Genomic DNA, 12,489 nt, shown 5'->3' with positions numbered 1-12,489 from the left:
GCTAAGTAGTTAGGCAGAGGATCTGTATGAACTTAAAAAATTTTGATAACCATGTTTCAATATTTTTTTATAATTTTAAGCATTTTAAAACATTGTTCTGAAAAGAGATCCATAGGCTTCACTTGACTATAATAATGACATAGTGTCATAGAGATTGTTCATGAAATAAAAAAGATTAAGAATCTCAGAACAGACTGCTTAGTAAAAATGAAGCCAGTCTTTGGGTGGAGCTATTTAATGAAATCTAATTGTGTTTCTTCTTTCTACAACTTTTGTATTTTTCTCTTAGAAGTTAAGATTTTGTAATAGTTACCTGGATTTTGTTTTATTTATTTTTCTTATTATTAGAGTCATTTATAGATGGGTGAAAGCCCCGAGAAATTGTGATTAATAAATTACTCTAAATGAGTTGTTTGGAGTCTTATTTTTTAATTTGTTAAAACAATTAAATTTGAAAAATAAGTTACCTGCTTTCTTTACTGCCTTATCCTCTGCCCATATCCTTTTGACAAAAGTATAAATTGTCAAATGATCAATTTTATATTTGAAGGATTGAAATATTGTACTTTTATTGTAGAAAGTTATTGTAGAAATTCTGTTAAGGATTACATGTCATATTTTAGGAAATTGCAGCATTTTGAATTTTTAAATTAGTATTCTCTTTTTCTTTTAAAAAAAAAAATAATATCCTCTTTTAAGCCAGTGTGTATCTTTGAAGTGTTTTAACCAGCTGTTATATGCAAATAAAATATAAGTTGCTTGATAGAAAATAAAACACTCTTTTTGGTGATTTTATTAGATAATGCTTATGATCCTGATGTGAATGCTAAGCAGATATGGATTGATAAGACTGTTATTAATGACATCGTATGCTTGACATTTACTGACAATGGAAATGGCATGACTTCAGAAAAGTTACATAAGATGCTAAGGTGAGTAAAAAATACATATAGTTCCTTGAAATGGTTAGTTTATGTGGTTAATGACTTGGATTAGATTGTATTTTTTGTTTCAAAGTGTGATACAAAATCTATAAACATTATTTATAGCAATTGTTTTGTAAACTTTTCAGTGTTAGGTATTACTTCTGAAGAGAGGGAGGAAGCTTTCCCTCTTTAGAATACCTCTTCTAACACTGATATTTTTGTGTCATTCCCATAAGTTAAGCTTTTAGAGTGCCCTGGAGGAGTAGAGGAACACATCTAACTGTTACCATATTCTCAACTAAACTGTGGCTAGTTGAGAGCAGATTTTGATGGGAGAACATGGCATGATGGGAGATGATAAACATAAGGCAAGAAGGTTTGAGGAAAAAGATTCTCTGAGGAAGCAAAGAATTTGTAGGGTGACCAACCCTGGCTGCTGTCATTTCTATTTGACTTTGTATTCTTAGATATTTCAAAATATGTTATCTGAGGCTACTCTATTAGATCAGATCATATTGCAGTGTTTGGAGATATCAGACCCCTAAAGATTATTGATTTTTTTTGTCTTCTGAGAGCATAGTTTTTATCATAGTAATGATCATGTTTTTGATGTCATTTTTTGTAAGCTGATGGAATGTATAAGTATATGTTGAGAACTTGTGAGCAAGTATATATTATACATAAATATATAACGTTTTAAATATTTGCCAGATCTCTCCATTTCCTTATTTTTGTCTGATTATAGATGTTAAAGAGTATTTTGTGGGAAATTATTTTTCTTTACAATATAAATTTTATCAAAGAGAGGATAGCATGGTTAATTTTGGAACTCATTTGAGGAGATCATCCTAGTAGAGATGTGTTTTTACTTGGTTGAGAAAAAGTAGAAATATAAAGAGAAGTTAAGTTTAGGGGTATGCTACAAAATGCCAGAACAGAATGAGGTGGTATTACATGAAGCATTTTAGATTTGGATGACTTACTTGGAAGCATCATTCCACCATCATTCATTTCCAGCCTTATCTTGTATTAGATAATTCCCATGTTCACTACATTTGTAGCCAGACTGTTTTCTCTAACTCCCAAATATTCCAGGTCCCTTTCTTCTATGCCTTCACTTAGTTCTTTAATCTCCTAATTCCTGTTCTTGATAAAAATCAAATTTAAATGACACTATATCTGTGGAGCTTTTTTCTTGTTAGGGTCTCCTTTTGGACCTCATCCACTACTTTGTGTCATCTTTTATAAACTGATTTTGACTTTTAATGTACTACACAGTCCATGAGGCAATAATATTCATCTAAATTATGTATTTCTCCTAGAATGCCCTCTTTAGGTTTGATCAGATCACAATTGCAGGGGCCTGTGTTGAATGCAATCCGTTGAAATTAACTTTGACCGCCTCTGCTAATCACATTAGTTACTTACCAAGAAACTTTTCAGTAGGCAATCTGACCAGGTCAAATTGAAATTTTAATCTGTATTTTCTGGTCAGAGATTAAAATAAAGGGGAAAAATCAAAAGATTTACCTTTTGGAAGCTGTATATTATTGAATTTTAGAAATTATTTCAGATAAACTGCTTACCATGCCTTCCCTATCTTATACTTAGGTAATTGTCTTTTGGAACTTAAGTATAGCATTTCATAATTATGCCTGTTAAATTTCATCTGATTAGATTTGGTCTAGCTTTGAGAGAATATTTTGGTATAATGTCTTCTACCATGTTAGTGGTCTTTGCCCACAGTTTTATTTATAAATTTTATAAACATGTTATTCATATTTTTCATTGAAATCACAGAAAAAAAAAAGTTAACAGAGCCAATATTAAATCTCTGGAGTTCCCCTGCAGCTATAATCAAACTATTAACTGTGCCTATATAAGGGAGAACTGTTTTATCATTTTATTACTTATTTGTAAAAATTATTCTTTTCTAGATTTTGGTGGTAATAAAATTGTTTGGGATAGCCAGTTCCCTTTTTATAGCTCCTATGACCTTAAGGTTATCTTAGCTTTAGAATTGCTCTTTTTCTATCTCTATTAATGGTTCCTCTTCAGATTCGTATTTCTGCTTGAAATAATTTCCCCCAAAAAAATCTTTTGGAAAAAAGCCATGTGAGGTTAATGTATCTATTTTCTCAATACATCCATAGTTTGTCAGCCCCTTGAAATCTGATTTTAGACAACCTAATAAAAATGCTCTTTGAGCTCTGTTATATGGTTTCTTTTAATTGCTGATTCCAATTCCTCTCTTCTTCTTCTCCCTTCCCCCCATCATTTTTGGAAATAATTTAATATATCTGCTACTTCTGACACATTCATCATTTTATATTCCTACTGGATAATGAGAAAATCAAATTGATTCTGATTCCCTTTTGTAATTGATTCTGTATCAACATTTTATAAAACTGTGTAAAGTCACATTTCTTTGTTTTTAAGTTCATAAATTCATAAGTTTAGAAGTTCAGCTTTTTGTTTTTAAGTTAATAAATTCATAAGTTTAGAAGTTCAGCTTTCCTATAAATCACTTTTAGTTTAAAGAAACCTGTTATCTCTCTACTACTGTCTGTCCTTGTATAATCAGAGGAAGTGTGTTATTTCTATGCCATTAGTTATTCTTGTAGGATGCAGGTAGATTCAATCAGTCAGTAATTTCCTAACAGCAAGATGGAAGGAAGCGTCGTTGCTAGCTCTATATTCCTGATATGGATCTAGTCCTTAACTCTTTTCTGAATCTGTAGTTACTGTATGTCATTTTAGGATAATAAGCTTCATAAACTGATTAACTACAATTTTCTGTAAAGTCCTAATCTGATCCCTCATATTACATGAAATAGAGATAATAAATAAGAGGCCTTTATAGTAAGATAAAGCAGGTAAAGCAAAGATGTATTATGGGCTCTTAGTTTTAGATGGATATTATATAGCCCATATTATATATTTGCTTTTACCATATTACAAATTTTTGTAAAGATTTATCCATTTCATTTACATTGCCCATTTCATTGGCATATAATTAGGTGAAATAGTTTTAAAAATAATTTCTCTTGTTTCTTTATTGGTTGTGAATTCAACCTTTTTATTTTTGAAATCTGGAATTAGGTTTTTTTCTGAATTAAGAATTTAATGGATTTCTTAAGTTTTAAGATTTTTAAAAAAGTTTATTTGAAACTTAAATACCAAATAGAAAGAAGAAAAAAAAAGAAAAAGAAAAAAAATCATCATGTGTACAGCAGAATATTAGAGGATTCAAAATATGAACCTATAACTTTCCATTTCAAGAAAGTCTATATAATAAACACTACACATTTTTGTTCAGAATTGTCCGTGTTTTCTCTGCTTTCTTTTAGGTTTTTTTTGTTCCTTTCTGTATACTTTTTATTTTATTCTTTTTTTCACCCTTTACTCTTGCCCACTTTCCCGGGAAGACCTTAATTAAGCATGGGTATAAGATTTATATATACAGTTACATACTTATATAATAAGTCTGCATGTATATATATTTATACATACATATCTACATAGATAACTATAACTATACACTTATATCCATATATACATTCATATACATCTGTGTAATGCTATAATATGCTTCCTTCATTTCTCCAAAGGTAGATAATCTCATCTTTCATTATTAGTCTAGGTCGTTCCATATATTTCTAAATCCACCAACTCATTTCCAACACCACAGCAATATTTCAATCTTATACTATCTCTTATTTTAAATAGTCTAAAACAATATTGATTCATATAATTGACATAGTGTAGCTGCCTTATTTTTCTCTTTTGATTAAAGCTACTTTAACTTTGAGATCAATGATTTCTACCCCTGCTTTTTTTCCTAATAAATTCTACTCCTGATATTCATTATAATATTTGCGTGTATCTCTTATTTCCTCTCCTTGCCAACTCATCTGCTTTACTTTTTCATGGTATTTTGCCTTTCTATTACTTAACTTACCCTTCTTCTAAAGATTCTTCCATTATCCTCTCCCCCAATTCTTTCACTCCCTCTTTATCCCATTTCCATTAATCTAAATACCTTATCCCATTCCAGTTAATTCACATAATTTTCTATCTCCCCTCATTCTATTCCTTCCCTCTTTTATTTATAAATTTAGAAGACTTTTTTTTACTCTCGTAGATATATACGCATTATGCTCTCCTCCATAATCCAATTCTTCTGTGTCAGCTCTTGCTTGCTTGAATTTCATTTGTAAAAGATAATTTTTTTAATCCATATTCCTATGTAGTTTTGCTTTTCAGAATCACATCAAACTCAGCTCTACTTCAATCTTTTCTTTTGAAGTACCCAATTACAATAATAGTCTTAGACATATGGTTTATATTTCCATGTATAAAACAAAACATTTTTGTCCATATTGAATCCTTTGAATTTAGTCTTTGATGTTTACAGTATATTTTTCTTGGATTTTACTTATCAAATTTTCTATGATGTTTAGGTCTCTCTGCAACAAAATCTTGAAAGTTGGGCAATTCATTGAATGTCCCTTGTTTTGTCCCCCCATTCAGGATTATACTTAACTTGGCTAGGTTTATTTTTTAATTCTATTTTTTTAACCTTCATTTTTGTTAATCATTTTGATTTCAAGATTTCTCTTTTTATGTTTAATTGGAGTTTTAAAATTAATTGGTTTTCTTTTTTGTTGTTATTGAATGCCCAATTGTTGAAATTTTTTTTTTCCTCCTGTTTTGTTGATGAAAACGTTTAGGGTTATAAATTTTCTCCTTAGGACTTTTTTGACTATATCCTCAAAATTTGGTATGTTGTCCTATTGCTGACATTCTATATAATGAAATAATTTATTTCTATGTTTTATTCTTTCACCCACCTGTTCTTTAGCTTCGTGTTACTTATTTAACTTTTAATTTTTTTTTCTTCAGAATATTTTAATATAATTTGTACTGCTTTGAGGTACATAAAATAAATTTTTAGTATTTCAGTTTTTCTACATTAAAATTTTTTTCTCCTTTAAAATAATTTCCTTGTTTTCTAATTATATTGGTAAATAATTTAATATTTATTTTAAAAATTTTGAGTTCCAAATTCTAGCTTAAGTATTTATTTTTTGGTTAGACTTATGTGGGCATAAAAGGGGTACATTGAGCTCTCCTTTCACTATAATTTTACCCTTTCTCCCTATAATTTAATTAAATTTTCCTTTATATTCCATATAATTTTTGCATATATGTTCAATATTGATATTAATTTGTTCCTTAATTTAGTGTAGTTTGCTCAGTTAACTCTTTTTATCAAATATATTTTTCCATCTGTATTTCTTGGCATTTCCTGTATCTAGCCTAAATTCAGAGTCTTTTTCTTTTCATTCAGTTTTTTTTCTTCTTTAATGGCTTATTCTTTTCCCCCTTCAACCCTTGCCTGAAAAGGCAAGAAAAAGCTCCACCATTAAAAATACATATACATAAATATATACACACACCCATATATATGTATATATAGTTATTTAAAATAAATCCTCATATTAATCATGTAAAAAAAAAAAAGACTGAGAATTAAAAAAAAGTTTAAATATATACTCTGAGTCCATCTGCTGTCTGTCTGGAAGTAGATAGCAGGTTTCATCTGTGAGTCCTTTGGAATTATGGTTGGTCATTGTGTTGCTCCGAATTATTATTGTTATCATAGCATATGTTTTCTGGGTTGTGCTCACTTTACTTAAAACTACTTTATACCATCTTCTCAATGTCCTGTCTCCCCTCACCCTCAACCATGCTCTTCATATCTTACAGCAGAATAGTGTTCCATTCCCCAGTTGATGGGAAAACCTTCAGATTCCATTTCCTTTCTGTCACAAAAAAGAGCTCCTATAAGTATTTTCAGTATTTCTATTTTGGCATTAAATTGAGTATTTTAAATTAATTTAGTTTCTAATTTTTATTTTTGGATACATGTCTACTTCATTGATCTTTTATTTCTGGCTTTAAGAGATCAAAGTGTGTCCCTAAATACTGCTTTGTCTGCCTCCTACATATTTTGATTTGTTGGTTCATTATTGTCATTATCTTTAATGAAATTATTATTTCTCTGATTTGTTGTTTAACTCACCTATTCTTTTAGATTAACTATTTAGTTTTCAAATAGTTTTTAACCTTTACTTCAAAGATTCTTCTGAGGATAATTTCATTGAATCATAGTTGGTTAAAAGACTAATTTAATCTTTTTTTTTTTTTTGCTTTTCTGCATTTATTTGTGAAGTCTTTGTATCCTATTACCCAGTAGGTTTTCTGAAGATGCCATGCATAGCTAAGAAATAGTTGTAGGGCTTTCTGTTGCCATTCAGTAACTTATCTAACTTTTCTAAATATCATTCATTAGGTTTTTAACTTCTTGATTATTTTTTGGCTAGATTTATATGTTTTTGAGTTTAGTTTAGTTTCCCTACTATTAAATTTTATTATTTTTTTCCCTTTAATTCATCTAACTTTACAAAAAATTTAGATTCTATGCCATGTGGTCCCTATATACATATATTTGTGAGTTTGAGTGCTTCCCTTGATCCTGTTCTACTTTCACATCTTTTTTTTTTTTTTTTTTTTTTTAACCTACTCCTGCATGGAGTATGTTATACATTAATGCCTTCCTTAATCTGGTCTCTCTTGCTCCCCCCCCCCCCCCTTTTCCTTAACTCCTTTCTCTCCGATGTCACTGTTCAGTAAATTATTTTTCTCTTCCTGTCAATGTATTTACATATATTCTGTTTAACCAATTTAGATGAAAATGAGCTTCAAGTTTTCCATATTCCCCTGAATTCACTTTGTTCTAAAAACTCTTCATTGTGTGCTACATTTATATGAGACAATTTCCCCCTTTTTTCCTTTCCCTTCCCACTTTCTTTAAGGGTTTCTCCTCTTCTCCATCCTTTTTATTCTTCTTTTCAAATTACGACACTTATTCCCAGGTGCCCTGAACTAACTCTAATTTTTGATAAATAATTTTCTTCTGTATGATTTTTATATCTCTTTTTTCCATGCTGTTTTCTCTTATGAAATGTGTTGAATTTTGTATGAATATTACATGCAGGAAAAAATGTTATAACAACTTTTTTTGGTAAGTATGTAATAATATAATAATATAACAAGTTATATGTAGTTACAGTTTTAATCTCTTTGATTCCAGTTTTGGCTTTAGTGATAAAATTTCAATGAATGGTCGTGTCCCCATTGGATTATATGGAAATGGATTCAAATCAGGCTCAATGCGCCTAGGTAAAGATGCAATTATTTTTACCAAAAATGGTGAAAGTATGAGTGTGGGCTTATTGTCACAGACCTACCTGGAAGCTACAAAAGCAGAACATGTTGTTGTCCCGATTGTAGCATTCACCAAGGACCATATCCTTTTGATTGTTTTTTTGTTTTTTGTTTTTGATGCTTGTTTTTTTTCCCCTAATATTGAAGCTAGTATAAATTCAACTTAGCCATAATGTATAAATTGTTTCTCTGATGAATTAAGGTAGCCTTTTTGACAGGTTTTACTTGGACCATATCCTTTTGATTAAAAAGTTTAAGTTACAAAAGGAAAGTTACTGAACAGAGATTCCAAGTACCATATCAATTAAATATGTGAAATCATTTAAAACATTTCCTTATTAGCCATGTTGCAAAAGAAACACTTAGATACATACACATGAAATAAACAAATTAAAAATAAACAACAACAACAAAAAAAACTATGCTTCATCATTTTTCATCATGGATTCTTTGGAATTGACTTGGATCATTGTCTTGATCAGAAATTAAGACTTTTATAAGTTTAACATTTTTACACTGTTCCTTTTATTGTGCATAATATTCTCTTGGTTTTGCTCATTTTGCTTTGTATGTATTTATATAAATCTTCAAAGATTTTTCTGAAACCATTCTGTTCATCATTTGTTATATCACAGTAGTATTCCATAACAGTTATATACCACAACTTCTTCAGCCATTCTGCCATTTCTAGTTCTTTGACACTAAAAAAGTACCTGCTATATATCTATATATACATAAAGATCCTTATCCCTTTTCTTTGATTTCCTTGGGATATAGACCAAGTGATAGTATCACTTGGTCAAAGGGTAGGCACAATTTTGTGGTTCATTGGTCATATTTCCAAATTGTTCTCTAGGATGTTTGGAATAATTCGCAACTTCACCACCAGCACATCCCTTCCATCTTTTGTCCATTTCCTTTTCTAGCATGTTAGCCAATCTGATAGGTTTAAGATGGTATCTCAAGAGTTGTTTTAATCTGCATTTTTCTAATCAATAATGTTTTAGAGCAGTGGTCCTCAAAATTTTTAAATAGGGGGCCAGTTCACTGTCCCTCAGACTGTTGGAGGGCCGGACTATAGTGAAAACAAAAACTCACACTCCGTCTCCACCCCTCAGCCCATTTGCCATAAACCTGCAGGCCGCATAAACGTCCTCAGAGGCTGCATTTGGCCCGTGGGCCCTACTTTGAGAACCCCTGTTTTAGAGCATTTTTTTTTTCATGTGACTATAGCTTTGATTTCTTCTCCTGCCTTTTCATATCCTTTGATGAGTTTATATTCAAATTGGGAAATAACTATATGTGTGTGTGTGTGTGTGTGTGTGTGTGTGTGTGTGTGTGTGTGTGTGTGTGTGTGTATTTCATATAATCAACATTAAACATTTTACTTGCTATGATCCTCTCTATCTTTTGTTCTGTCATAAACTTCCCTTATCCATATATCTGACAAGTACATTTTTCCATGCTCTCCTGATTTACTTATGATTTCATACAGTAACACATTTTTAGATTTACATATATGAGACATATTTACAGACTGTGATATGATTTTTTTTAAAAATACAAACTTTTTACTTAATAGTATTTTATTTTTTTCCAATTACATGTAAAGATAGTTTTCATCATTAATCTTTGTAAGATTTTGAGTTCCAAATTTTTTTCCTTGCCTCCTCCCTGCCCAATTCAACAAACAATCTGATATAGGTTTTACACACACACACACACACACACACACACACACACACACACACACACACACACTCATTTTAAACTTATTTTTATATTAATCATGTTGTGCAAGAAAAATCAGAATAAAAGGGAAAAAACACAAGAAAAAAAAAAGTAAAAATATGCTTCAATCCGCATTCAATCTCTGTAGTTCTTTTTCTAATGTTTTCCATTTCAATTTTCCATTCAATTTTAATGGAATTGTCTTGGATCACTGTCTCTCATAATCATCACATAATTTTTCTTTTATGGTATGCAGTGTTTTCCTGGTTCTGCTCACTTCACTCAGCATCAGTTCATGTAAGTCTTCCCAGGCTTTCTGAAATCATTCTCTTCATCATTTCTTATAGCACAATAGTATTTCATTACATTCATATCACATACATTCATTACATTCATACACTACCATTTCTCAGTTGATGGTTATTACTCAATTTCTAATTCCTTGCCATTACAAAAAGAGCTGCTACAAACATTTTTGCATTTGTGGATCCTTTCCCCTCTTTTATGATCTCTTTGGATTACAGACTTAGTAGTAGCACAGCTGGAGCAAAAAGTATTCACAGTTTTATAGCCCTTTGGGCATAGTTCCAAATTGCTCTTCAGAATGACTAGATCAGTTCATAGCTGCAGTTACAATGTATTAGTCTTATAGTATTTCCACGTCCTCTCCAACATTTATCATTTTCTTTTTCTATTATCTTAACAAATCTGATAGGTATGAGGTAGTACTTCAAAGTTGTTATAATTTGCATTTCTCTAAGCAGTAGTGATTTACAACATTTTACATGTGAGTATAGATGGCAAAACTTCTCTGAAAATTGCCTGTTTATATACTTTGACTTTTTAAATTGAGGAATGACTTATATTTTTATAAATTTGACTGAATTCTCCATATATTTTAAAAATACAAACTCTTAGGTAAGATCATCTTCATAGTTCAGTACAGTGTTGTGCTATTCAAAACTTCTAAAGACCTGATATTTGAAAAAGCCATCACTATGGTGTTCTCTTTAATAGTTTATCAAGCATTATTACTATAATTATTGGGTGCTTATATTCCAAAGAAATAAAATTTTACCACTCATAAAGTCCACTTAACCTAAAAAGAAACGAAAAGAGATGGTTTAATATTGGTTTAAAAAAAAGGATCTAACTGTCTTTTTGATAAGACATACATAAATTTTTAGAAATTCTAGAAATTACTTTTTTGGACTATTTTGGAAAAATCCAGGTTAATTCTGAAATATCTGTCTTGAATTTCTGTTTGTACTATATATTTTTTTAAATTGAGAAAATAGTGTTTTGTTTTGTTTTTTTTTTTAAGCAATGGGTTGATCTCATTTTGTTAAAACATATTGATGATATTAAATCTTTAACTTGGGACATACGAAAGATCTATAATTTAGCTGAGTCAAAAGCCAGTCTTAGAGCAATTCTGGACCATTCCTTATTTCCTACGGAACAGAAGTTATTGGCTGAACTTGATGCTATTATGGGTAAAAAAGGAACAAGAATCATCATTTGGAATCTTAGGAGGTAATGTATAAGTCTTCTGTTAATTATTGGTCCATTAAACAAAATATTTATCAGTATTTTTATTGAAATTATCCTTAATTATATAACACTGAAATATAAAAATGCATATACACTGAAAAACGCTCAAAATTATATATGGCTCCATTATGCTTTTGCTTTTACTAAAACAATTTCATAAGACACATTGATGACCAATTATATTTCTTGTGCAAATTCTTTCCCAATCGATTTCCATGCTAATCACTTTACATCCCAATTTGTCTCTAAATCACAAAAAGAAATAAAGAAAAGGGAAGGCTGGTTACTAACTCAATAAACCTGAAGTTTTAGGATGGGTATGGGGATAATCTATTTTGTTATTACAATCTCATAGATACATTTTTTGGAGATAAGTGAATAATTGATGAGAAATTAAGATGTTAAAATAAGTATTCACTGTATGAAATATAAATATTAACAAATCAAACTATATGTGTGTGTACATGTATATATACATATATATATATATATAAAACACATATTGAGAAAAATGTTTCCATAAATATGATATATTTTAAAAGCCTAAAATTTTTTGTCATTTCTGATTACTTTGATTACTTTCTCAACTATTTGTATTGTGAACTTGTCTAACAGTTTCTGTCTCTTAAAAAAATTGCAGAGACAACAATGGAATAACAGAATTTGAATTTGATAAGGATAAATATGACATTAGAATTCCTGAAGATTTAGATGAAACAGGGAAAAAAGGGTACAAAAAACAAGAAAGACTGGATCAAATAGTTCCTGAAAGTGACTATTCCTTGAGGGTATGTATTTATCTTTAATTTTTGAAATGTCCAGTAGAAGTGATGGTGGTGGAAGAGAACCAATAAAAAATTTAACTGTTAGTATAAATTATGAAAGAATGATGAACTTCATATACAGCAAAAATGTTCTAGGGATTTTTTGTTTCAGAAACTTTTTTGAAAATAAGAGGGATATTAGATAGGAATTTATTAATTAT

General features: G+C 29.9%; 1 protein-coding gene across 1 annotated transcript in view; it reads left to right on the top strand.

The window, feature by feature from the left end:
- Positions 1-12,489, top strand: part of MORC3 (MORC family CW-type zinc finger 3) — a 71,068-nt gene that overhangs the window by 25,779 nt on the left and 32,800 nt on the right. The window contains exons 3-6 of the mRNA XM_074300599.1: positions 800-932; positions 8,086-8,300; positions 11,339-11,486; positions 12,145-12,292. Coding sequence (XP_074156700.1) covers positions 800-932; positions 8,086-8,300; positions 11,339-11,486; positions 12,145-12,292 — 644 coding nt within the window. The remainder of the gene's footprint in view (positions 1-799; positions 933-8,085; positions 8,301-11,338; positions 11,487-12,144; positions 12,293-12,489) is intronic.

This window comes from Sminthopsis crassicaudata, chromosome 3 (genome assembly GCF_048593235.1).
Source record: "Sminthopsis crassicaudata isolate SCR6 chromosome 3, ASM4859323v1, whole genome shotgun sequence".
Lineage (NCBI taxonomy): Eukaryota > Metazoa > Chordata > Mammalia > Dasyuromorphia > Dasyuridae > Sminthopsis > Sminthopsis crassicaudata.
Note: the sequence above shows the minus strand (reverse complement) of the source record. Positions and strands in the feature narration are given on the sequence as shown.